The following is a 27770-nucleotide window of genomic DNA, read 5'->3' as shown; positions in this document are numbered from 1 at the left end:
GCATACTATATCTTATATACAGTACAATATACAGTAGACAAGACTGCATGCATACCCTTCAAGTAAACTGACATTTTCTTGGGCCCTGTCTTGGCTTGAGGCAAGTCCCTAACCCTGTCTTGCCTTGAAGCTCTTTCTTTAGCATTGCATGGTGTCTTTGTTTTATGCTGAGTGACAATAACTTCAAATGTCAGCACGGTATCTCTCATCTTAGAATCCATGAAGTCTTTCATCTCTAGCAAGGAGAGCTACAGTCTCCTTTATACAGCCTTACATCCACATTATGTATGTGTTACATGCCACAGATGTGATCAATTATGTACTAAATCTATTCATTAATGCGCTGTTAGTGCCAACTTCTCAGCAGTGGCTGGGATCAAATATTTCTAAAGAACCGTGAAAACAAATCTTATGCCCTTAGGAAGGTAAATACTAATCTTTGACTTGTTTATTTCTGGTTCTGAAATATTTATCGTTGTTTTTGCCACTTCAGAAAAGTGGAACAAACTTCCCAGCAAACCAAAAAGGTTTCTGTGAAAGTTCCCAGAACATTATTTTGGTTGCGGCAATGTTCTCATAACACAAAAACTGTCCAGTTGCGATGATGATTATACAATGTTTGTATAAAACATTTGCCTGATGTTGCAACAACGTTCCCAGAACGTTGTGGCGGTATGTTCTAAAAACATTACTGGTACATTGTGTCATTACATTACCTGGAAACCTAATGAGAACATTTGGGGGAATGTTCTGTGGTGGTTGTTACAGATGTTGTGCACAACATTTCCGTAAATGTTAAGAAAACATTCCAAGAATATTTCCTTTAAAACATTTTCTGAATAAAATAAACATTTTGTTATCAAAAACATTCTTCGTATGTTTTTGGGATGTCATCATCCTAATGTTAGATAAAACCCAACAAGAACTTAATGAGAATCTTAGCTAATGTTCTGGGAATGTTCCCGGTTTGCTGGGTTCTCTCTGAAGCGATATCCAATGAATCTAGGCAGTCGTCCTCCGAACATCTTGCTGACTTCATTTCCCATTTTGTTTGATGTACATCTGTCATCGTTGGGCCACAGCTTTCTCTTGACTCATTAGACTTTGTTTTAGTCTGGTTGTAGAATAGTAACAGGCTTTACATGTAATAATATGAAATCCGCATGCAAGTGTAGGCTATTTACTGTAGAGTCCAGCTTGCATGGTGGCCTCTGAGGTTTCCGTTTACCACCAGAAGCACTTCTAGAAAGTATCACTTTACATCTTTTAGTTCAAATTCGAGTCTCATTCGAGTCTTATGTTTCTCTTTACTGGCCACACTGGCCTTCCAAACATTCCACTCTGTTTTCTAAACTGTGTTTTCATCAAGGCGCTGAAAAAGATGGTTAAAAGATTTCCCCCAGGGTTTCACATTCCCTGACCCACATAGTACAGCCTGTGTTTTAGGCTTTAATTGTACCACATGTTTCTTAGCCAAAGCCTCGTGTAATGAGCATGTTTGTGTTCAATGTGGATATTCTACAGAAACCAAACTATTTTTTTTGTGGAATTGCATGGAATTTCTTGTTGTTTGTTGTATAACCTTTATTGGTTTTAAAATGAGAGTTTGAGTGTTTTTGAAATATTATTACTCTCTTATTTCAAGTGAAATTGTTTGTCTGTCCCCATTCTGTCTGACTGACGGAGATTAAAAAAAAGACTACTTTCAAGACTTCAAAACCCCCACAACAATGCAGAAAATAATAAAAAGTTGACACGACCAAAACATCAAATACTGAAAGAGATTGAGTTGCCGTGAAAAGGGTCAATGGATGCTTTAAGGCTTTTTAAGCATGTGTGAAGTTTCAGGAAGAAGAGTCAGGAAGCGAGACATTATCCTCCCCGAGTCGCAAAACCTTTGTTTTAATTTCTGAATGTTTTTCACTGAGAAAGAACTCTACCTGCGTGCCTTGTTGGCATGACGTCACACCTGCAGGCCCGCCACATCAAACAATTCAAAGGTATCTTAATCTGTGGAGACAGAGGGGTTAAAAACACAACTCCCTTTTTTTCAAGCGTTTTTTGTTTTCAAACCAGTTGCACTCGTTTCCAGCAGAAGTGTGAGAAGCTAGAGGTGAAGTGTGGCTTCGGCGTAGTCTAAATTAGAGGGTTCTAAATGAAGCAGAGCTGTAATTAGCAGTAAAAGATCGTCAGCTGCGGCGCCTCGGGGGAAAGGCGATGCACACTGTGGTGCAAGGAACAGAAAATAGTCGGCTTTAATTCCTAATCATTTGAAGGAGCTGAAAGAGGCAGCGTTTATTCATTAGCTCTAATTGCAAGTTGAATGATTACAGAGTGATTGCTTTTGGTGATTGATCAGTTGTGGTTACTATTCCGAGGCTATTGAGGCACAACCCTTCAGGCTTTATGCATTGTATTGTATTACATGTACAAAACCCCTGGTCTCATGGTCCTCTGAGCTGGATTTGAACAAGCAACCAATTCACTACCTAAATGTGGGGGCTTCCCAGCTTTTTTTTTTTCCTGCATTGTTTATTAAGGTGTGATGATTCTGAATGAAGGGTTGAGTATTAGGGTTCAATGCCAGGCAGTTCCCTAAGGACTCTTGAATACAGCTTATTACAACATGCTTAGTATAATGTACATTAGCGTTCAAAGGTTTGGGGTCACATAGAAATGTCCTCGTTTTGAAAGAAAAGCAATTTTTTTGTTCATTAAAATAACATCAAATTGATCAGATACAGTGTGGACTTTGTTAATGTTGTAAATGAATATTTTAGCTGGAAACGGATGATTTTGTATGGAATATCAACATAGGCGAACAAAGGTCCATTATCAGCAACCATCACTCCTGTGTTCCAATGGCACGTTGTGTTAGCTAATCCAAGTTTATCATTTTAAAAGGCTAAGTCGCCTCTTCACTGTTGACGTTGAGACTGGTGTTTTGTGTGTACTATTTAATGAAGCTGCCAGTTTCAGAAGAAAGTTATTTGTTTCAGGACATTTTGAGCCTGTAATCAAACCCACACATTCTGATGCTCCAGATACTAAACTAGTCTAAAGAAGGCCAGTTTTATTGCTTCTTTAATCAGAACAACAGTTTTCAGCTGTACTACCATAATTTCAAAAGGGTTTTCTAATGATCAATTAGCCTTTTAAAATGATACACTTGGATTAGCTAATACAACGTGCCATTGGAACACAGGAGTGATGGTGGCTGATAATGGGCCTCTGTATACCTATGTAGATATTCCATTCAAAATCATATGTTTCCAACTACAATAGTAATTTACAGCATTAACAATGTCTACACTGCATTTCTGATCAATTTCATGTTATTTTAATAGATGTGCTTTTCTTTCAAAAACAAGGACATCTCTAAGTGACCCCAAACTTTTGAATGGTAGTGTACATTCTACTATAGTACAAGTATTAATACATTATAGTAAATCATAGTATTAGTATCATGTACTTACATCCAGCTCATTGGTGAATGACCCCTGGCTTCCCATTGTCTTCCGATAGGTAGTGGTGTCAGTCCTACACAACCATCTATCTGACGTAAGACAATGTTCCTTGATGAGTAATACACTGCAATAGACAGGACGAAAACCAACATTCCACAAATTCAGCCAACATACGCCAAATTCTACCTCAAAGTCTACCTCAGCTGACTTCGAAACCCACTGACCACTTGTTCTAGGACCACCAACACACACAGGGCTCCCTCAGGACCAGCTTTCACATCCACTGTCGCAAATTGCAAGCAGATCGCAGACAGATCTCAGATCACTGACCTTGCCACTTCTGCTCTCGCCTTACCTCTGTTTTCCAGTCTGTGTCTGCCCTGGGACCTCCCTCTGACGGTCCAGTCCTGCATCCTCGCTAAGGACTGTAAGCTGAGCGAGTGGGCAGACTGGGGCCCCTGCTCCAAGGCCTGTCTAGATCCAGACCCTGAGTCCCCCAGGGGCCAACGCTCCAGGACCAGACGAGTGCACCAGTTCTCCGTGGGGGAGGGGGAGGACTGCCCACCGCTGGAGGAGACAGAGCCATGTGACCCCCAGGGGGATGGAGTACTGCCCTGCGCCACGTGAGTGTCACTTAGTGTCATGAGGATGTGTGGCTGTATGTGTGGAAGTTATAGTTTTACAATAAATATATGGTAAGAAATATACAGAATATTTATGGAAGGCCTAGAGCTTGAAAGTGGGTTAAGTCAATGTTGTATTTGTGGAATTTCAAATTATAAAATGTTGTGTCCAAATGTAATGTATTACACAGTAGTATCATTGTGTCGAAAAATACTACCGTGCATAGTTCAGGAACCTGACAGGCCTCCAGGAAGTTTTCAACAAATTAGAACCACTTAGTGCACTAACTTTCCAAAGTCTACTGGATTCTCACTGGCAGAGGTGATACATTCCTCCTGTTGATTTCCCATTAGCTACTTCATCTAGCTAATTTGCTCTCCTGGGTGGCCCATAGGAGTTGGTTTGTATGGGCCTGTGTGTGTGTGTGGTGGAGCAGACAGCATACGGAGAAAGATTGGTGTGTTTGAGCTTTTGCCAGACACAGACTCAAATGGAGTCTATGACAATATTGTCTCTCCTGTAACCTGCCACACACACACACACACAGATTGGCCTTATTGACATCGTATCCCGTCTTTACACAATCATTCCAATAACACCTGAGCTTTCCTGTTCCGATTCTGCAAAACACTTCAAAACCACACCATCTATAAAACTATTAGTCGTGACATAGCCTTTAAAATGGATTATTTCTATGACTAAAATGTATCTTTTCATATTACTCATGTGTTACATGGATTGGAAGCAATTAGCCAAACATTGAGCTGATAGCTATTGAAGTTGTAGTGGAACGATAAGGATTAGTGTAATTCAAGTTTGGCAGCTGCAGCCCCAGATGCAGGTAGAACAGATCAACACACAATTGACAAATGTGTTTTTATAGCACAGACAGGTCAGGGATTTGATTAGCTAAAGAAACCTCAGTCCAATTTTAAATGTGTTTTGACAGCATAACACCCACACACCCATCTCTGTCACTGTCACAGTTACACCTGGAGGACTACAGAGTGGAGCGACTGTAGAGTGGACTCGTTGCTAAGCCAACAGGACCGTCGGCGTAGCAACCAGACCGGCCTGTGTGGGGGAGGGCTCCAGAACCGAGAGGTGTACTGTGTCCAGGCCAACGCCGAACTACTGACCTACCTCAACAACCTCAAAGACAAAGATGGTAATGAGGCATTTCTATATATAGCGCTTTTTCATAACATAGTCTTTCCTGTATTTAAGGGACAGATCAAAATGTACTGGGGGGGGGGGGGGGGTGGTCCAACTCAAGGTGTAGTAGAAATAATATGCACCCCCCTCCCCAGCGTAAAAAATATTTTCACATGACCCACATTAAAGTAAATGGAACACCCTCCCCTCTCATAGAATGAACTAAAAATCATGTTTACAACCCTGCGTTTATAAACATGGATATCGACTTCAGCATACTTTTGTTTCACAGTCGATGGGCCAAAAGGTTGGGGGTTTGCCGACCACCCCAGACGAGTCATATTTATAATTATATGTTTTATATGCAAAGAGTTTTCCACTAACAGCTTTCTGTGCCAGTGCATCACCACAACCAATAAACAGAGCATACCGACTTCTGGCACTTCGATATCATTGTTTGTGTTTTCAACACCACAATAAATAGACTATGTCAATCTCGACAAACAGAAAATACTTCCCTCCCTACCTTGTAGGCCTACCCAATAAAGAAGGCTTGACAATCTCTGAATGACATTCAACTTTTTTGCCGTTTTGTAACAGATGACTCTTTCCATTCATCAATTGGTCGCTGCACAGTTTGAATTGATAGATTCATTTTATTTGTCAGTAAAAAAAAATATATATATATATACACAAAGATGTTTTAAATAAGTCTGGGACTTTCCATTGTGGTCCCTATTTTCTACATATACAATTACATAGATACAGACACATTACAGAGATAGAGACAAAAAAATCCTCAACCTCCAAATGTGTATGAGGGGGGAGTTTAAGTCCAATTCTTACCAGCTTGTTTGGCTAGTAGCGTATTCTTTAGATGTTTAGGGCTGCTGGTGAACCGTGAGGTGGAGGCATAATCAAAGCCATACGGGACTAGCGCACTACCTAGGTTTCCATCCAATTGGCGACAGATTTTTTTGTGCCAATATTCGAAAATCTTCATAAAAACAATATGCCATTTCAGAGTTTTCTTTAGGAAACAACATGACAGGGGAGATCTTAATTTACTGGACATTTAAGAAATGTACAAGGCATCCATATGCATCCAGCTCCATCAATAAACAAGTGATATTGGCCCAATGAGCCACATTTACATGTCCTTAAACAGCCTGTAACAATTACAAAAACACTATTCCTTGTGTTTTGATGTGTATCATATGAAGAACGTTATAGCCTATTTTTTTTAAATCGTTTTTTAGGCTACTTTCCTCAAACAATAATTGTCCACCTCACAGTTCAGCTGTCAGAAATTTGAGCACAACATGTATCAGGGCATTGCATGCATAGGCCTATGGGCTTAGGTGTCCACTGTACGATATTAACATTTGAATAAATGCATATAGCCTATATAAAGGAAGAGAAGCTTAGACCTAACCCTAGAGCGATAGAGAGAGATATGCCAGTGACAAGCTACAACACCGACATGCATTTCTTTCTGTGAGATGGCTACTGCGTCTGCTATACAGATATAGAATGCAGGAGGGTCATTTGTTCATTTTCAATCCAATTTTGTATAAAGAGAAGCATTATATTGTTAGATTACAGAAGTAACTCTGGTAGGCCTGAAACAAGTCTTCCTCACCTCAAGTTCAACTGTCAGGGTCCGATTGGAGCGCCGGGGCGCATTGCCTTCACATCATAGGCCTTCAGTAGCTAAAGATAAATAATAGCCACACCATAACAAACCTTCACAAATGTTTCAACATTTTATTAGGGTAATATCAAAAGTAAGTCAATTCATTGTTTATAGGGAAAATACAAGCAGAAGAGTAAATGTAAATCAGGGACAAAACACACTGACCTTCCCTGTGCCCAATAAAAAACCACACACCCTTCCCCTGTTTTGGACCGCCCCTCCCCCAAGTAAATTTTGATCGGTCCCTAACACTTTCCTATAACAAAGTCTTTCCTATGTAAAACTGTCCCAATAATGCATATCTGATGGTGTTACGTTCATAAACCATCCAGCCATCATGTGTAATAATCATTTGTGGGACAAATGTAGTCCCACATCTGATATTGTTGCATGTCTCAAATCTGCAAAGGTTGTACAAAACAGTCCCAAATATTTCCCGAAAAACAAAGACAAAATTGTTACATGTTGGCACACCAAACTATTTCAGCATCAGAGACACGTCATTGTCTTGTGTCAAACAAATGCAGTGGCACGTATTGTCATGTACAGCATTCACAGTTCCATACCTTGTGTCCATTCCGACATTTCCTAACAACAGCAGTATCTGAATAACACCATTAAAAACACACTTTTGTGCCCTACAATTAGTGTAGCCATTACAGAATTATCATAGCAACTCTTGAACACTGCATACTACAGGGAGAGGCAACAAGGGAAGAGGAGCTGCTTTCATAACATAACCTGACTTGTCCTGGTGTGACTCTTAAGCCTTAGACAAGTGAGAACACTCCGGCTTCGACTCTCAGACCCGTCAAGCACAGTTTAAGTCAATGCTGCACTGGTAATTATATTAGCAAGGATTCTAAGGCTAAGCACCACCAATGGAGATGGTGTGAGAAAAACAAAAAGCATTTCCATTACGCGAGAAGCACAATTATTATATCAGGAGATGTTCCTGTCGCTGGAGCGGTAATTGTTGGTGGAGTGATCACTTTATTCAGACAATATTTTTAGTGCACAGGAGAAAGTGCTAACTTGAGCTTGAAGGGGGCAATCTGCAGTTAATACAACAACAAAGTGTCCACCCCGCCACTGATTTGGTAAACAGCTGAGGGATGGGGCTGGAGAAATTGAATCACTTTCAAATTCGATGCAAGGACTACCATAGCTTGAGTTTCAACCATGTTTTGAGGCTATACAGTGTTTGTTTTTTACAATTACAGTGTTTACAAACAATGAAGTAAAACAAGCTTATAGTTTCGGGTTCTCATGGGGTAAACAGTTCATGAGGCATTTCAAAGTTATATTCTTCAAGGATCCATGTGTATATATTATTCATTTAAAAGTCCAAAAACCTATGTAGAAATCACATATGGCCCGCTTAAGTATGCTGAAGATCTCTCCTGTAGTGACCGATACACCACAAGACACAAACACACACACAAACTCTGTCATATCATACACAGTACACACAGCAGTGACATCTAAAGTGCCTTCAGAAATATATTTACACCCCTTGACTTTTTTCACATTTTGTTGGGTTACAAAGTCTGATTAAAATTGATGTAATTGTATTGTTTTGTCAGCTATCTCCACAAAATACTCTAATGTCAAAGTGGCAGAAAAATTATAGATATCATTTTTAAATGTAATGGAAAATAAAGCACTAATATGTTTTGATTAGATAAGTATTCAACCCCCTGAGTCAATACATGATATAATCACCTTTGGCAGCCATTACAGCTGTGAGTCTTTCTGAGGAAGTAGCTAAGAGCTGTTGCACACCTGTATTGTACAATATTTGCCCATTATTCTTTTAAAAATGATTTACTCTCTGTTAAGTTGGTTGTTGATCATTGCTAGACAGCCATTATTAAGTGTTGCCATAGATTTTCAAGACAATTTAAATCAAGACTGAAACTAGGCCACTCAAGAACATTCAATGTTGTCTTGGTAAGCAACTTCAATGTATATTTGGCCTTGTGTTTTAGGTAGTTGTCCAGCTGATAGATGACTTTGTCTCCCAGTGTCTGTTGGACAGCAGACTGAACTAACTTTTCCTGCAGGTTTTTGCCTGTGTTTAGCTCTATTTTGTTTATTTTTATGCCCAACAAAAACTCCCTAGTCTTTGCCAATGCCAAGCATACCCATAACATGATGCAGCCACCACCATGCTTGAAAATATGAAGAGTGGTACTCAGTGATGCCTTGTGTTGGATTTGCCTCAAACATAGCGCTTTGTATTCAGGACAAAAAGTTATTACTTTAGTGCCTTATTGGAAACAGGATGCATGTTTTGGAATATTTGTATTCTGTACAGGCTTCCTTCTTTTCACTCCGTCATTTAGGTTAGTTTTCTGGAGTAACTACAATGTTGTTGATCCATCCTCAGTTTTCTCCTATCACAGCTATTAAACTCTTTAACTGTTTTAAAATCACCATTGGCCTCATGGGGAAATCCCTGAGCGGTTTCCTTCCTCGCCGGCAACTGAGTTTGGAAAGGTGCCTGCATCCTTGCATTGACTGGGTGTATTGATACACCATCCAAAGTGTTATTAATAACTGCACCATGCTTCTTTGCGAAATTTGAAAAACCTCCCTTGTCTTTGTGGTTGAATCTGTGCTTGAAATTCACTGCTCAACTGAGGGACCTTACAGATAATTGTATGTGTGGAGAACAGAGATGAGATAGTCATTCTAAAATCTGGTTAAACACTATTATTGCAGTCCATGCAACTTATTATGTGACTTGTTAAGCAGACTTTTACTCCTGAACTGATTTAGGCTTGCCGTGACAAAGGGGTTGGAGACGGATTGCCTCAAGACATTTCAGCATTACATTTTGAATAATATAAGAGCATTTCTAAAAACATAATTCCACTTTGACATTATGGGGTATTGTGTGTAGATCAGTGACACAAAATCTCAATTGAATCAATCATCAATTCAGGCTGTCACACAACAACATTTGGAAAAAGTCAAGGGGTGTGAATACATTTCTGAATAAATGTTTGTCTATACTCTGTCGCTACTGTTATATGTCCTTATGTCAATTTGGGCTTCTTTGGGCATTGACAACAGTCTGTTTCTCTTTCTATACTGAAACCACATCCTTTCCTCGTGCATGTTGACAAACACATTGCTTTAGAATGCAGTTAAAGATGGACTGACATTAAAGGAGAATGTACTAACGATTTTGTTGAAATGTACTGTATGTGTATGTTTGTGTTCCCACGTGTGTGTGTGTGCGTTGTGGGCGTGCATGTGCATGCATTCCCGTGTGTGTCTGTCTGAGTGTGTGTGCGTGTGTGTGTGCGTGTGTGGGAGTTAGAAGGGAGAGTGTTCTTATCTTCCTGGCGCAGGATTCCTCTTCCCCCATCAGGGGGGTAATCTCCCCAGCTGCCACATAGATAGAGACAGACACAGGCAGACAGTGCCTCAATGAAGTCTGCAGCAACCACCACTGCATGCATAAACTAAATCACCACGCTCTTAGAGGAACACAGGTCCAGGATCACCTTACCCTCCCTAAATCCAAACCTTAAGCATTCCAGAGGGGACAATCCAAAACTGACTGCTGATCAGTTTCTAGGGGTAACTGGACTGATCTTATTAGAGCACCTTCAATCTCCATTTTTAAAGATCGACAAGTGTAGCGCTTCCCGTCCTTATTTTTTCTACAAGCCTCATTCTCATATCGGAAAACGGCTAGACTCCTGCAATAGCACTCAACGCATGCCTCAACTTCCAAAACCCTCTCCCTTTCCAGTGACTGTGTTGCTAATAGTTGTATCTCCCTGTGCCAGCAGAGGGTCAGACCTCAAACCAGCAGAAGCCTAGTGTTCCCCCTCTTCTATCCATCAGCTTTGAAGTTACAGGTAGGTGCTTTAGACCAATCCGAACCTCCTCTCTCTGCCTTGTAGGCCGCATTCTTCTCCTCCTTGCCACTTCTTGTCTTCTACCTTTTCCCTTTTCATTCCTAATAATGTCTCAGTTGCCGTATGTACTGTATGCATGCATTTCTGTTTTGGTGGATGATGCTATGACGTGTTTTGATAGGTTGGCCTCTCCGCAGATTTTGCGTCTCAAGTGGTGTAGCTCTCTGAAACACCAACATACGTTTTCAACTAAGTTTGAGCATAAACGCTTTCAAGAAGTGGTACGGAAAAAGGACAACAAAGTATTTGCCTGGCACATCGGGGCGGGTCTTTAAGCTTTTTGTGGGAATGGTGAAATAACTCAGTGTTGTTTTTCCAGATGGAATATGCAAAGCATCTGTGAGATGTTTTTCCTCCTGATTTTCTACTCTGGCACAGAACAAGCAACGCTCACATTAGTTGCACGAGGGGACATTTGCCATTGTAGTTTCATTGCAATGCAGGAAATACAAGCACATTGTATAAGTCGTGTAATGAAGATGCTTTTCTTTATCACAAACACCACTAATCTGTTGGTCGACAATTTATATTCAGAATGGATTGATGTACTTAGATTTAAGTCTGTTCTACACACTAATAATACAAGGATTAGCAGGCTTACCAAATGCAGTATTGGACTATTTGTAAGGGAATGATGCCTTTTGCATATCAATTTCAAAGCTGCGCTTGCTTTTCGCTGTGGGTTCGGTATAATTATTTTTCAGCTCTCTTGACTTGATAAGACTTGAAGCACTGAATGTATTGTTGGAGCTGTCAGTTAGGGAGAGAGACGTTTGAGGACATCTTGATCTTCACAACCGGCTTAGGGAGAAAGTGTGTTTGTGTACAAGTGTAAATGATTGAAAGTGTTGCATCTGCTGATGCAATGTTTGGATCATAGATTGAGTGTCTGTACATGTATGTGCATATTTACAGGTGTATGTGTCTACATGTGTGTGTACGTGCATTTGTGCATCTGTTGGTGTCCACATGTGTTCCCCCGTGCCTCGGCACATTGCCTCTGTGCGTGTGTGTGTGTTCATATGCTGTGGCAGAGGGGTGTCAATTAGACAGTGTAGCCAATGGTAGTAAATTTTGCTTTGGACAATCTGTCAGTTGATCAAGAGTCTTTGTTGCATCAACGAGAACAACCAGCGCTTTGCTGCGTCCCAAAACAGCTTTGATGTGACAGACACACAAAACCACCACCAAACTTTCAACTCCAACTCCGAACAAACCCCTTTATTCAAGTGCATTTAAGAAACATCCAGACAATGGCGTCTCACAGTCGGCTTCACTTATTCTCCTGCCGAGAAAAACAACCTCTCTTTTGTTCCTTTGCGTGAAGTGAAGTTCCTCTGTGGGAATACACGCATTGTGTGTACAGCTTCTAAATCTGAAGCGTTTACAACAGGGGAATCATAGCACTGGATTATTCTTCATAGAATATGTATGAGAGGAGACACTGCAGCTCTCTCACACCTTCGGTACAGCCTTCATGTGTCTTCAGTGAGAGCGTAGGGTCGTGCTTCCTGTTGTTTCAAGTGTTAGATAGCTGCTGAAAGGTTCATTAGAGTTAATTTATCACCCTGAAATGCTAACGGTATGCTAACAGTGGGACGATTATAACAAAGGGAAATTAGAAGGAACATGGCAGCATTTCACAGACTGTAGACCTCTACTGTGGGTTTCATGTGCTCTCTTCTGGGACCTTATGTACCGTGCAGGCGTGCTTAAAAGGAAAAGCCAATGTTTTTTTCCCCCATTTGGCATTTTCCTCTGCATTGTCATAGCCAAGCACACTAGTAAACATTCTGCATGAAGACAAGTACGGGATGAGATCAAACAGACAAATAGAAAATATACTCAGTCGATTCCAAGAAAATACTTAAATACAGTAACACTGCTGTATCTAATCTAGCAGTTCATCTGTTTCTCAGTATATTTGTTCATCTATTTCTCAGTATTTGTATGGGTATATCGGTATATTTCAGAATATATCAGTATATTCATGACTATGTTGGTATGTACACTCCCCAAAGTATTTGTTTGGACAGTGAAACTAAAACGTTTAATTTGTCTCTTTACTCTATACATTTGAGATCAAATGTTTCATACAGAATGTCACTTTTTGATTGAGGGTATTTCCATGCATATCTGTTTTACCGTTAAGAAATTACAAATACTTTATGTATCTAGTCTCCCCATTGGAAGGTGTCAAGTATTTGGAGAAATTCACTTATGTGTAGTAAAAAAAAAAGCCATATTTCTAGCATGTAGTAATTACATCAAGCTTTTGCAGTTTGTTTTGGTTGTGTTTCAGATTCTGTTGTGCACAAACGAAAATCATGTGTCTTTGTCTTTCTCTCTGCATTGTTGGAAAAGGCCTCGTTATTCTACTGTTAGTCTACACCTGTTGTTTATGAAGCACTCGACAAATACAATTTGATTTAATGTGTACCCTGATTACGGATAATCATGAACAATGATGAGTGAGAAAGTTACAGAGGTGTAAATATCATACACCCCCCAAAAAATGCTAATGGTGAAAGGTTAGCATGTCTTCGGGGTATGATATTAGTGCCTTCTGTAACTTTGTCACTCGAATGGGGGGACTACATACATTTCATGTGAGGCGACTGTACAGAATGGCACCTTTAATTTGAGGGTATTTTCATTTGTATGAAAATGAAAAAACGGTGACATTCTGTACTGTCGCCTCATATGAAATGTGAAACGTTTATTAAAATCTCAAATCCAAAATGATGGAGTATTGAGCCAAATTGAATGTTTTAGCTTCACTGTACAAATAAATACATAGGGGCGTGTACATATATTTCTGAATATATCAGTATATTTCTGACTATAATGTAAGTATATTTGAATGTTCCTTATTTCCATGTCCCAAGCATCCCGTCCTGTGGACAGCAAGCTGTGCCAGGGTCCCGTCCCCAACACGTCCCAGCTGTGTCACATCCTCTGTCCCATCGAGTGTGAAGTGTCCCCATGGGGGGCCTGGGGACCCTGCACCTACGAGAACTGTGACGTCCAAGAAGGGAAGAAAGGTGTGTGGATAAGCCTTCGAGTGGGACTATCGTAGGTCGATCACACTTTATTTGGATAGTCCCATGTAGATGATCTACGGATGGTCGTATTAGTAACAAACTCTCTGTTGATCAACAAATGCTTGCTACAGTTAGGGTTAGGTTTAGAATAAGGGTTCCGTAAAAGTTAAGTTCAGGGTTAGGATAAGGGTTCAAGTTAGGGCCGGGGTTACTATCCACTGATAGTTAGTTGAAATGTTGTTGACAGTTATTGAACACCTATAAACCATCTACTTGGGACTATCCAAATGACGTGTTGCCTGTATGTCAGCTACAAGGCCTTAATGGGTACGGGTTGGAATGTTTCAGGTGACTGTGGATACATTTGATGTCGTAATGCTAACATAAATGCTTTCAGAACACACATGTGGTATTATGTTTTTTAATATGCATTGTATGTTCCTCTTGTCAAACTAATGTCAACTGCCATACCACTGTTATATAGCATAAACAGTTGAAAAATAGTTAAGTGTTAACTTGCCATACGGTATGTCATATGATTGTTATATGATTAATATTTTGCCATCAGGTATGCATGGTGTTATGGAATTTACAGAACATGGCGTTGTTTCAGAAGATTATACAGTAATTATCTGTGCATATATAGTAGTTGGTGTTATTGTAGCCATTGTGAGGTCCTCTTGAATAAACGTATACTGGCATAAAGGTAGTATCTAACATCTGTGGGTGGTCCAACACCCACATGATAATTACACGCTGGCTCTTCAAAATGAAATCCTCTCTTTTGTATCAATTTATGGTCAGTATGATCACAGTATCTGGTAAAGTGCCAACAATTAACTGGGCAATTATTTGCTTGCACTTGTACACTAATCTCAGTCTTATCATAGTAACATATCCTATTATTCCATTTCGAGAGAGCTGTTGAAGAGATCAATTCCAATGGAGGACAATTAGACATATTATGTATTTTTTTCAGAGTTTTTATATATTTTTTTCATATGGTTTTATGTATTTTTCATTCTATATTTTTCATCTTAAATGGAATAATGTGTGTTTTTTCCTTCGGCAGGTTTTAAACTGAGGAAACGGGAGATCAGCAATGAGCCAACAGGTGGACCAGGGAACTGTCCTCACCTGGTGGAGGCTGTCCCATGTGACGAACCCAGCTGCTGGGACTGGCGCCTGGTCAGACTGGATGAGTGTATCCCGGACGGGGAGCTGCCGTGTGGCCCCGGGACACAGATACCTCAGGTCCAGTGTGTCAACAGCACTGGTGAGGAAAATCATAGTAATAACCAATTATCGGAAAAATATTATTTCAATTGGATTTTTCCCTCGTTAATTCCATTAAACTTTGTCTCCATAATCGTTGCCGTGTGATTGTAGATAAAGCTCTGTGATTGCAGTCTATAGGTTTATTGATTCGGTCAATGCACATTATAGAGTCCTTTATTTTCAGTGGACGTTTGCTTGACTAATTAATGTAGAACACTGCCAACAGGCAAAACTGATTGAAATGGCATCGTTACAACCAGCAACTGGTTGAAATGTTGTCATTTAGAAGTTATTTCAACCAGTATTGCCTGCTAAGCTAGCATAGTACAATAAACCTGTACTATGGTATTCTGACTTACTATTATGCTCAGAATTCACCACATTGTTAGCTCCCTGATCCCCCTAAGAGTAGCCCACCACTTCCAGATGAACTAATAAAGGTGTCCGCATGCTTCCCAGTCGAAACAGTTCGGAAAATACTTTTCTTTTCTTTTTTTGCATTCAGCAAAAAACCCTCACCGAAGTCCAAAAACAACAAAAACGTGAATGTCTGCAGCATTGAAGGTCCCCAAGAACACAGTGGCCTCCATCATTCTTAAATAGAAGAAGTTTGGAAGCACCAAGACTCTTCCAAGAGCTGTCCGCCGGCCAAACTGAGCAATTGGGGGAGAAGGGCCTTTGTGAGGGAGGTGACCAAGAACCTGATGGTTGGTCTGACAGAGCTCTAGAGTTCCTCTGTGGGGATGGGAGGACCTTCCAGAAGGACAACCATCTCTGCAGCACCCCACCAATCAGGCCTTTATGGTAGAGTGGCCAGGTGGAAGCTACTCCTCAGTAAAAGGCACATGACATCTTTCTTGGAGTTTGCCAAAATGCTCCTGAAGACATTCAGACCATGAGAAACAAGATTCTCTGTCTGATGAAACCAAGATTCAACTTTTTGGCCTGAATGCCATGTCTGGAGGAAACCTGACACCATCCCTACGGTGAAGCATGGTGGTGGAATTATCATGCTGTGGGGATGTTTTTCAGTAGCAGGGACTGGGAGACTAGTCAGAATCGAGGGAAAGACGAACGAAGCAAGGTAGAGAGAGATCCTTGATGAAAACCTGCTCCAGAGTGCTCAGGACCTCAGACTGGGGCGAAGGTTCACCTTCCAACAGGACAACGATCCTAAGCACACAGCCGAGACAATGCAGGAGTGGCATCAGGACAAGTCTCTGAATATCCTCAAGTGGCCCATCCAGAGCCCAGACTTGAACCCGATCGAACATATCTGGAGAGACCTGAAAATAGCTGTTTATCAACGCTCCTTAAGCAACCTGGCGGAGCTTGAGGGGATCTGCAGAGAAGAATGGGAGAAACTCCCCAAATACAGGTGTACTAAACTAATCGCTGCCAAAGGCGCTTCAACAAAGTAACTACTTATATAAATGTAATATTTCATGATTTTTTTTATGTACATTTGCAAAAATAAAACATTTACTGTTTTTGCTTTGGTGTTATGGGTTATTGTATGTAGGTTGATGAGTGCAAAAAAAATATTTAATACATTTTAGAATAAGGCTGTAACGTAAGAAAATGTGGAAAAATTTGAAGGGTCTGAATACTTTCTGAATGCATTATATATTATGACGACATTTTATGATGTTTTTGTTTATTTTGGACTTCAGCTAGGGTTTTTTCGGCTGTTTGGGCCCATACAATTTTTTCTGGAAGCAAGTTCGGACCCGAAGTCTACGCCCCTTCGTTGGTGATTGGTCAACGGTAGAGAGTTTTCAATAAAGGCGACTCATTTTCAAGCACATTGTTTTGATTGAGAAATACTGCACTAAACATCTTAGTTAGCGGCTAAGATCTCCTTGGCAAAAATGTCAAAATTAATGGCAGATTTCTTGAGTCATCTTAGATTCATTCTGATTATTTTGAGGACATGTATACTGGCTACGGCATCTCAAAATGGACAAACAGTACTATTGCCGCTTTCTTCTTGTTTTTCAAGCGAATGTCTTTTAAGGGAGTACACAAGCACAGGCACCAGCCGAACTGAAGCATGCTGACGCCTTAAGTCAGGGTCTCACCCTCTGGATGAAAAATCATGTTGCTCAAGGTGACCTCTCTACCAACCCTCTAACTTATGGCTATACTGTAAGTGAGTGAAAAGCTGGAGACGACTAGAGAGAATGGTGTTTAGCCGCCCTGCCATTTATCATGGCTGCCATTTATCATAGAGTTCTCTCCAGACGCCCTCCCCCACCTCACATCCCCCTCCCCGTCTCCTTTAACGCTTCCCTAGCTCAGCATAGCCACATATTGTACTCCCTCCTTTTCACTCTCTCAGCCAGAGCAATTAAACCCTGCTCGCACTAAATCAAATCAATTCTCTTTGGCCCTGAGTCTCGGGGACTCCCTCAACTTTGCAGCTACGTGGTTTTACTGTTCCAATTTATTACTGAAGAATGTTTGACTGAAGACAATGGCGGTCGTGGCAGAGAGATGCTGTCTGGGTTTTCGAGCAGGTTTCAGAATGTGGGTGTAATTGACAAAGATGATATGTTACCAATCCCAAGTATACTCATCATTCCTAGTTTGAGTGTTGACTAAGAGATATAGAGCGATATCAAATAGATACACAGGCACCGTAATGGATTGAGTCCAAATCATACTCCTACGGTACTCCTTTGACAGTGACCTCTTGTCATCCTCCTAATTCTGAGAAACGGAAATATTTACAAAGTTCCTCATCCTACGTTACATTGTCATCTCACCTCATACAGGAGGTGAGATACATCCACTAGTGTCATTCGGGGTTATTGCCAGGTCAGGTGATACCATCCTAGTAGCTATGTGAGAAGCACAACCTCTTTGTGTATTTCCGAATATCTCGACTGGAGTTGACCGATTCCCCCTGTCTCCGCTGATGGAAATTGATTTGTTGTGTTATGATTTCGTGGTACTTTTTGCCCTAGAGACTTTGGGCTCAATATCTCCACGATACTGCCACACCAACAACAAACAGCCACACCGCAGACAAAAGTCTATACAAATGTCATTGAAACTCCACTGTCGATACTGAGCGTATCTGATCTATACCGATTTGAACTGTTCTGACTCATTTAAAAGGAACCGTTTTTCTCAGCTCACTAAGCCTGGGGGTTTTTCTAGTGAAGGGTGTTCTGTTCCGTTCCTGTTTTCGCCACCGTGAGAGCCACTGGGTTTCCCTGTCCCTTCGCATTTCCACACGGTCTCGGTTCAGTCACGATTGGTTCACTGAATACTCCTCAAAGTGTCATCTTAATGTAAAGGCCGGGCCGCTAGGAGGGTTTGAAGCTCAACATCCTCCGCCTGTAATTGCAAAAAACAACCGTCGGAAGATACATATATACAATGCAGAGCCATTGTGTTGCTCATTTGGAGTGCTGAGAGACGTTTTGAATTCAAGTTCATTGCAACAATATTCCCTACTATTTTTCATAATTTCATCATTAATCAACGTCTTCTTTTTTTAAAACAACAGAAAATCCGGTGTTTCTATGTCAAACGGTTTTGTTAGGTTTCAGTCTCCTGTGATGTATGTGAAGTGTAATATTAGGATGCAAACGCAAAATGTTATACATTTCAACTCTATATCTGACATGGTGCAGGTGGCTGGCTGTAAGCCCATAACCATGTGGGTGAGGAATATACTTTTGTTTTAAAGTAGATGTGTTTGTGTGACCCTGATTTAGCCCACAAACAGTAAAAGGTTTACCTGTTAAAAGCACATACAGAATATGTGGCTGAATAGTACAACCCACTGAAGCGGTCATGAGTGTAAAATGTTCAAGTCCCATGTGAGTTTGTACTTACTTTGTCCAAAGCTAATTCTCTATTCAGATCGAGTTGCGTTGAGAATAGAGGCACCATTATTAATATATTGTAGAGATTATCCTCGCACGCTATTAAACAGTTACCAAACATTTGATCCAACTGTGATGTCAAAGGGAAGACAACAGAATGTCTATGTTAATGAATTGTGTGGGTTGAAATTGATTAGCATTCAATGACTCTAAGGAAACAATATATATAAACAAGCCCACCAATAGACCAGGAAATTGTGGTGTGGTTGATCATATTGTAGACCTTATAATGGGGGGTGGGTAACCTAGTGGTTTGACTCCCCGAGCTGGCTAGGTGAAAAAAATCTGTCGATGTGCCTTGAGCAAGGCACTCAACCCAAATTGCTCTTGTAAATAGCTCTGGATAAGAGTCTGCTCTTATAAATCATATAAAGTGTAGTACAATTACAGATTCTGTTGTTGGTTAGAGATTATTTTCTGTATTGAAAAGGTACATAAAAGGTCAATCAATTATTGTTTCTCTATTGTTATAATGGTGAGCATTCCTTGACCGTACCGTTTTTTTTGTGCCACCCAGGTGACATGGTGGACAAGGAGCTGTGTGGGGGAGCCTCTGCCCCTGAGCCCATCGCCTGTGATGTGCCTTGCCCTAAGGACTGTGTCCTCAGCGACTGGACCTCCTGGTCCTCCTGCTCTCAAACCTGTTCCAGCAAAACCATCGAGGGCAAGCAGCTGAGGACTCGCTCCATACTGGCCTACAACGCTGGCGAAGGTGACTATGTACTGTAGATGGTGTACCGTTCTGTACGGTCTGTGTTGTATATCTACTGCAGTGTTAATATACCATGTTAAAGGGGTCTTTCTCTTTGTATAGCTTTCAAGTCACACTGACCTTCAAAGTGTCTGTCCCTCTGTCTGTTACTGTCTGTCTGTCTATCACTCTTTCTGTTACTGTCTGTTACTGTCTGTCGCTCTGTCTGTTGCTGTCTGTTGCTGCCTGTCTGCCTCTCTGTCTGTTACTGTATGTTGCTGTCTCTCTGTCTAGCACTCTTTCTGTTACTGTCTGTTACTGTCTGTCTGTCTGTCATTCTGTCTGTTACTGTATGTTACTGTCTGTCCCTCTGACTGTTACTGCCTGTCTGTCTGTCTCTCTGTCTGTTGCTGTATGTTACTGTCTGTCTTTCTGCCTGTTGCTGTATGTTACTGTCTGTTGCTGCCTGTCTCTCTGTATGTTGCTGTATGTTGCTGTCTGTTGCTGTCACTGTCTGTCTGTCTGTCTGTCTGTCTGTCTGTCTGTCTGTCTGTCTGTCTGTCTGTCTGTCTGTCTGTCTGTCTGTCACTATGATTTTTGTTTTCATTGAAACTTTTGGCTAAAAGTTGATCTGCATGTTGGTTACCTCCCTACAGTAACTGCAATGGTAGTGGCATGGATCACAGTGATGGAGGGTAACACTTGTGATTGAAACTAGCTGTTAGCTACATTTAACCTTAGCGATATGTTGACAAATGACAAAATAATAGGATTTCTGTCAATGTTTATAGACTTTACTGTAGTTACAGTTGAAGTCGGAAGTTTACATACTGTTAGATTGGAGTCATTAAAACTTGTTTTTCAACAACTACAAAAATGTCTTGTTAACAAACTATAGTTTTATCAAGTCGGTTAGGACAACTACTTTGTGCATGACTCAGGTAATTTTTCCAACAATTGTTTACACACAGATTATTTCACTTATAATTCACTGTATCACAATTCTAGTGGGTCGGACATTTACATATCCTAAGTTGACTGTGCCTTTAAACAGCTTGGAAAATTCCAGAAAATTATGTCATGGCTTTAGAAGGTTCTGTTAGGCTAATTGACATAATTTGAGTGTGGATGTACCTGTAGATGTATTTCAAGGCCTTCCTTCAAACACAGTGCCTCTTTGTTTGATATCATGGGAAAATCAAAAGAAATCAGCAAAGACCTCAAAACAATAATTGTAGACCTCCACAAGTCTGGTTCATCCTTGGTAACAATTTCCAAATGCCTGGAGGTACCACGTTCATCTGTACAAACAATAGTACGCAAGTATAAACACCATGGGACCCCGCAGCCATCATACCGCTCAGGACGGAGATGCGTTCTGTCTCCTAGAGATTAACGTACTTTGGTGCGAAAAGTGCAAATCAATCACAGAACAACAGCAAAGGACCTTGTGAAGATGCTGTAGGAAACATGTACAAAAGTATCTATATCCACAGTAAAAGGAGTCCTATATCGATATAAACTGAATGGCCGCTCAGCAAGGAAGAAGCCACTGCTCCAAAACTGCCATAAAAAGCCAGACTACAGTTTGCAACTACACATGGGGACAAAGATCGTACTTTTTGGAGAAACGTTCTCTGGTCTGATGAAGCAAGAACTGTTTGGCCATAATGACCATCATTATGTTTGGAGGGAAAAGGGGGAGGCTTGCAAGCTGAAGGACACCATACCAACCGTGAAGCACGGGGGTGGTAACATCATGTTGTGGGGGTGCTTTGCTGCAGGAGGGACTGGTGCACTTCACAAAATAGATGGCATCATAAGGCAGAAAAATGATGTGGATATATTGAAGCAACATCTCAAGACATCAGTCAGGAAGTTAAAGATTGGTCACAAATGGGTTTTCCAAATGGACAATGACCCCAAGCACACTTCCAATGTTGTGGCAAAATGCCTTAAGGACAACAAAGTCAAGGTATTGGAGTGGCCATCACAAAGCCCTGACCTCAAACCTATAGAAATTTTTTGGGCAGAACTTAAAAAGCGTGTGCGAGCAAGGAGGCCTAAAAACCTGACATTTACACTAGCTCTGTCAGGAGGAATGGGCCAAAATTCACCCAACTTATTGTGGGAAGCTTGTGGAAGGCTACAATACGTTTGACCCAAGTTAAACAATTTAAAGGCAATGCTACCAAATACTAATTGAGTGTATGTAAACTTCTGACCCAATGGGAATGTGATGAAAGAAATAAAAGCTGAAATAAATAATTCTCTCTACTATTATTCTGACATTTCACATTCTTACAATCAAGTGGTGGTCCTAACTGACCTAAGGCAGGAAATTTTTACTAGGATTAAATTTCAGGAATTGTGAAAAACTGAGATTAAATATATTTGGCTCAGGTGTATGTAAACTTCTGACTTCAATTGTATACCTCGACAGCCTTTGGGCACCATAGGTTTGATTTAAAGTCCTCGTAGCACTAGATCTAGTGAGATACGTAGTTGCGTTAAGTTTTGTTGTTGTTGTACAGTAAGTAAGTATAACTAATTCTTCAAATGTATTTACACATTCTCATATCTTGATGTGAGAATTTTAACATTCAATATCAATGTTTTCCAAAGGTCTTTCAAGGGTGCCAAAGTTTCCAAAGCTTTTTGGTACATTCTATTTTTTATCTTTAAAATTAGTAATAGTACTGGTAGTGGTAGTAGTAGTAGTAGTAGTAGTAGTAGTAGTAGTAGTAGTAGTAGTAGTAGCAGTAGTAGTAGTAGTAGTAGCAGTAGTAGTAGTAGTAGTAGTAGTAACAGTAGTAGTAGTAGTAGTAGTAGTAGTAGTAGTAGTAGTAGTAGTAGTAGTAGTAGCAGGTGATGAGTAGTAGATATTGTTAGCGTAGAGAGATGGGTAGATGATTTAAAGGGGCAACTCATTGTTGAAACAATAAAAAAGTGTCCTCCCCGTCACTGTTTCAGTAAAACGCTGCAGGATGAGGCTGGAGAAATGCAACCACTCTAAAAATGTATAGACAGAGCTATAGATGCAAGGACTGATTATCCATTATATCAAAATGGTGGGTTAAAACCTGTTTTGAGGGTGTAGAGTGTTTTGTTTACATTTACTTTGTTTACAAACATTGGAGTAAAACAAGATTATAATTTAGGTTCTGACGGGGTACGACAGTTAAAATAAGTAGGCATTTTTGAAGTTATATTCTTCTAGTAGGCACATATTCATTTATTAGTCCAAAAATGGATACAGAAACTGTGTATTGGCCCTTTAAAGTTTTTCTGATTGGTGTTCTTCCCCATCGATGTGGAAAGTCTTCACATCATTATGTATGCTACTTCAATATTTTGTGTGTCTTTTACTGTCGAAGAATACCTCCCAAAAGCTAGATATTTTAGCAGGCAAGTGTGCCGTCTGTTAGGTGATCCCAAGCTCCAGTATGTCATAAGCCGCATACTAAATGTAACAGCGCTAGCTGACACCCGATACATTATGGATGTCTTTCCGAGTACATTGTATGAATAAGTCAGAAAAGTGATGAAATTCATACCGCAAACATGAATGAACCCCTATTCCATGAGCCGCATCCTTTGAGTAGCATTAAAGCGATCCCACTTGTCACATTGAGACTGGACCCAAGTTGCTTCACCATTCATAAATCATCCACTACAACTCCCTGTAGAATCGACATAGACCTTTACCGCTGCCCAACCAAACGACTTTTCTAGGTCAGTCTGGGCACCATATGTGGCTTATTTGTCTGGTTAGTTTACACTATTGGCAGATCCAGCAAACCGACATGGTTCGTCAGCGATGTAAGCAGGTAGCAGTCAGCAGAAAGGAAGAAGGAGGAGGTCTGTTCATTTGCCATCAGGTTTAGATTAGTCTGAGTTGGCATTCCACATTGACCGGCCTGTGAACAACACCACTGCTGCTCATTATGGAACAGGTTGGCTTTCATCTCAGGATGTTGCAGGTGTGGAGGACTTACAGTCCCACAATGCCCCTTCATCACTGCCCAAACCTGTAAGTGTCTGCAATTACTCTGAAGCACTAAGGGCTCTGAATCGACCCACCTGCCTCCACTGAGCAGAGATGAGAGAGACCGAGAGAGAGTGACTGACAGACAGAAGAGAGAGAGAGAGAGAGAGAGAGAGCGCTTGAAAGAGAGCGAGCGAGAGACAGAGAGAGAGGTGAGGAAGGGACAGGGTGATGTTGGATGTGTTGGATGTAAATCCAACAGAGGTGGAGAAGTGGGTTGGTAATCAGACTTGCAACTGGCAGTAGGAGGAGATGAATCGTCTGAGCCTCAAAGTGGGCTGGAGGATTAAAATGCATTGTCAATCACCGGGGGAGGTCAGGCCTTTCAACCTCATCATGGACTGTCACTATCAATAATTGGCTGAATCTTTCAGACTTTGTTATGGCAGAATCTGTCATTTTGTAAGGGCTTCATGTATAAGCCAGAGCCTCCCTGACTGATGACATTGGGACTACCCTGTATATGTGTGTGGTGTGGTAGAGAATTTCAACTTATTGCTTTTTATATGTTGCACTGTCATTGTGCACGATGCCAAACCTCTATAAAGTAACTCATCAGCTCGCCCTTTCTATGTGTGTGCGTTTGTTTGTGCGTGTGCGTGTGTGTGTGTGGGTGCATGTTCCTAGGTGGTGGCATGTGCCCCAACAGCAGTTCCCTGCAGGAGGTGCGTAACTGCAACGAGCATGCATGTACGGTGTACCACTGGCAGACTGGCCCTTGGGGCCCCTGTACTGAAGACCCCTCAGCCTCAGCCCTCAACACCACCACTGGCCCCAGGTCTGCTGCCGGCCCCAACAGCAGTGGGCAGGGCCCCTGCTCCCGGGGCATGCAGACACGCAAGGTCATCTGTGTCCGGGTCAACGTGGGACAGGTGCCACCCAAGAAGTAAGAACATTTAGGCCCTAAGTGTGTACGCGTGCATAAGTCTGTGAGAGAGCGAGAGAGAGAGAGAGAGAGAGAGAGAGAGAGAGAGAGAGAGAGAGAGAGTTAGTTAGAAAGAGAGAGAGAGTTAGTTAGAAAGAGAGAGAGAGTTAGAAAGAAAGAGAGAGTTAGAAAGAGAGAGAGAGTTAGAAAGAGAGAGAGAGAGTTAGAAAGAGAGAGAGAGTTAGAGAGAGAGAGTTAGAAAGAGAGAGAGAGTTAGAAAGAGAGAGAGAGAGTTGGAAAGTGATTTAGAAAGAGAGAGAGATAGAAAGAGAGAGAGAGAGAGTTAGAAAGAGAGAGAGAGAGTAAGAAAGAAAGAGAGAGAGAGTTAGAAAGAGAGAGAGAGTTAGAAAGAGAGAGAGGGAGTTAGAAAGAGAGAGAGAGTTAGAAAGAGAGAGGGAGTTAGAAAGTGAGTTACAGAGAGAGTTAGAAAGTGAGTTACAGAGAGAGAGAGTTAGAAAGTGAGTTACAGAGAGAGAGAGAGTTAGAAAGAGAGAGAGAGAGTTAGAAAGTGAGTTATAAAGAGAGAGAGAGAGTTAGAAAGAGAGAGGGAGAGATAGAAAGAGAGAGAGTTAGAAAGTGAGTTCGAAAGAGAGAGAGAGATAGAAAGAGAGAGAGTTAGAAAGTGAGTTACAGAGAGAGAGTTAGAAAGAGAGAGAGAGAGTTAGAAAGAGAGAGAGAGTTAGAAAGTGAGTTACAAAGAGAGAGAGAGAGAGTTAGAAAGAGATAGAGAGAGAGAGTTAGAAAGAGAGAGAGAGAGAGTTAGAAAGTGAGTTAGAAAGAGAGAGAGAGAGTTAGAAAGAGAGAGAGAGAGAGAGTTAGAAAGAGAGAGAGAGAGTTAGAAAGTGAGTTGCAGAGAGAGAGAGTTAGAAAGAGAGAGAGAGAGTTAGAAAGAGAGAGAGAGAGTTAGAAAGTGAGTTACAAAGAGAGAGAGAGAGTTAGAAAGAGAGAGAGAGTTAGAAAGTGAGTTAGAAAGAGAGAGAGAGATAGAGAGATAGAGTTAGAAAGAGAGAGAGTTAGAAAGAGAGAGAGAGAGAGTTAGAACGTGAGTTAGAAAGAGAGAGAGAGTTAGAAAGAGAGAGAGAGTGTTAGAAAGAGAGAGAGAGTTAGAAAGAGTTAGAAAGTGAGTTAGAAAGAGAGAGAGTTAGAAAGAGAGAGAGAGTTAGAAAGAGAGAGTTAGAAAGTGAGTTAGAAAGAGAGAAAGAGAGTTAGAAAGTGAGTTAGAAAGAGAGAGAGAGAGAGAGAGATAGAGAGAGTTAGAAAGAGAGGGAGAGAGTTAGAAAGTGAGTTACAAAGAGAGAGAGAGAGAGTTAGAAAGAGAGAGTTAGAAAGTGAGTTAGAAAAAGAGAGAGAGTTAGAAAGTGAGTTACAAAGAGAGAGAGAGAGAGTTAGAAAGAGAGAGTTAGAAAGTGAGTTAGAAAGAGAGAGAGAGAGTTAGAAAGAGAGTTAGAAAGGTATGACAAGAAGTCATACAGTAGGAAGAGCAGCTCTCAAGCCCTATCTCTACTCCACAGCCAATCCCAGATAAATAAATATATATGCCGTCCCAAACAGGCTAATTAACCCTGTTCATTTAGGCCTGTGTAATTTCCCACTGATGATAATGACAGTAATTAAGTGGCTTTGATTCTTTAAGGCAATTAAATCACCACAAGATGAGAGATGCAGGATGTCTATGGTTTGCAATGCAGAACATAACACCGCAGCCTGAAAAAATGCATCGATAAGTTTCCTTTACAGTTAGCCTAAAGTTGTGCTCTTGCATGGGGTGCTGATTTGCTCTGCTAGGCTTATCTAGGTGGGATGTCATGTTTATTTAACTAATTCACCTGCTGTATTTAAGATCCAGAAACCTTAACCGTAAGTCTACAGTTTACGGATCTGCTATCCAAGGTCCTGAAGTCATTTTCACCTGGCAGGATACAACCTCCCAGTCCAAGGTGCTGGGCCATCATAGGCTTTACTATGGAGTCCATATCCTTTTAAGGCCACTGTATTTTGCCTTTGTTATGAAATAACTTTCCTGCATGTTTTGCATTCTTTCAAGCCACTGTTGCTCTTAAAGAGGCTTTCCCCTGTCATGGCAGATTAGGTTAAGACCGCTGAAGCTGGCAAAGCTCCAAAAGTGCCTTCTCTCAGTGCCTTGTCTATAAGTCCTTTGTTGTGAAGGGATAGTTAATTCTAAAATCAATATTTGTCCGTCATTGTAAGACTTCAAAAGTGGTCTTATGTCATGGTGCGTCGATGTCCAATTGGTGCCCATCTTTTCCATTTGCTTGGGAGAGATGGTGTGGACTCATCTCGAAACTGAACCGCTAAGCCCACCAGCTATCTAGCTTAAGTGTCGAGGTGGTTTCACCCTGCCTGCACTCAGTGCGCTGCATTGTGACTTGACATGGTCTCTAGTTGTTATTTTTCCACCTGTGTCTTCTCTTCCCACCATCCTACTTGGCAGGTAGGTTTGATTAGCGCTCCCCCAGGAACCTGGCAGAGGCCCTGGGGGAGCGCTAATCAAACCTACCTGCCAAGTACACACGTCTGCCTCGCTGGTGTGTATGCAGATGTGCTCCAGCTCACTCACAGAGGGCTCAGAGCTATCTTCACACACCCCGATGCAGTGAACCTCACACAGTGTCACCACACACACTGTCAAAGCCCAATAGAGAAGAGAGTCTCTCCGAGACAAATATGTCACTCCCTCAGGCATACTCTTCTATCCGTCTATATACAGAGTACTGCAGTGGGATTTGGAACTAAAACATCTTGGTTTATTGATTGTGACAATTTGCATGGGGATTGACGCCCGATGCGTTTGTGTGATCGCACTGATGCTTACGTGGACTGTCGGAAAAGGAGTTGGGATGAATAATTGTGATAGTGTTTGACAGTCATAGTCAAGTACATGGATGTGTCCTAACGACAACTGTGTTTAGTTACTGTGGATGACAGTGACGGATGGTTGAAAGCTGTCGAGACAGAGGCCAAAGAAACGTACGCAAAGCCGGAGC

At 41.2% G+C, this 27770-nt stretch overlaps 1 protein-coding gene across 1 annotated transcript in view; it reads left to right on the top strand.

Annotated features, from left to right (window-relative positions):
- LOC139365860 (thrombospondin type-1 domain-containing protein 7A-like) overlaps window positions 1-27770 on the top strand; it is a 100225-nt gene that overhangs the window by 40121 nt on the left and 32334 nt on the right. Inside the window, exons 3-9 of the mRNA XM_071102924.1 lie at window positions 3836-4090; window positions 5078-5259; window positions 10752-10820; window positions 13769-13924; window positions 14997-15200; window positions 19619-19813; window positions 24468-24726. Of these exons, the coding sequence (XP_070959025.1) occupies window positions 3836-4090; window positions 5078-5259; window positions 10752-10820; window positions 13769-13924; window positions 14997-15200; window positions 19619-19813; window positions 24468-24726 (1320 nt within the window). The remainder of the gene's footprint in view (window positions 1-3835; window positions 4091-5077; window positions 5260-10751; window positions 10821-13768; window positions 13925-14996; window positions 15201-19618; window positions 19814-24467; window positions 24727-27770) is intronic.

This window comes from Oncorhynchus clarkii, chromosome 2, assembly GCF_045791955.1.
Source record: "Oncorhynchus clarkii lewisi isolate Uvic-CL-2024 chromosome 2, UVic_Ocla_1.0, whole genome shotgun sequence".
NCBI lineage: Eukaryota > Metazoa > Chordata > Actinopteri > Salmoniformes > Salmonidae > Oncorhynchus > Oncorhynchus clarkii.
Note: the sequence above shows the minus strand (reverse complement) of the source record. Positions and strands in the feature narration are given on the sequence as shown.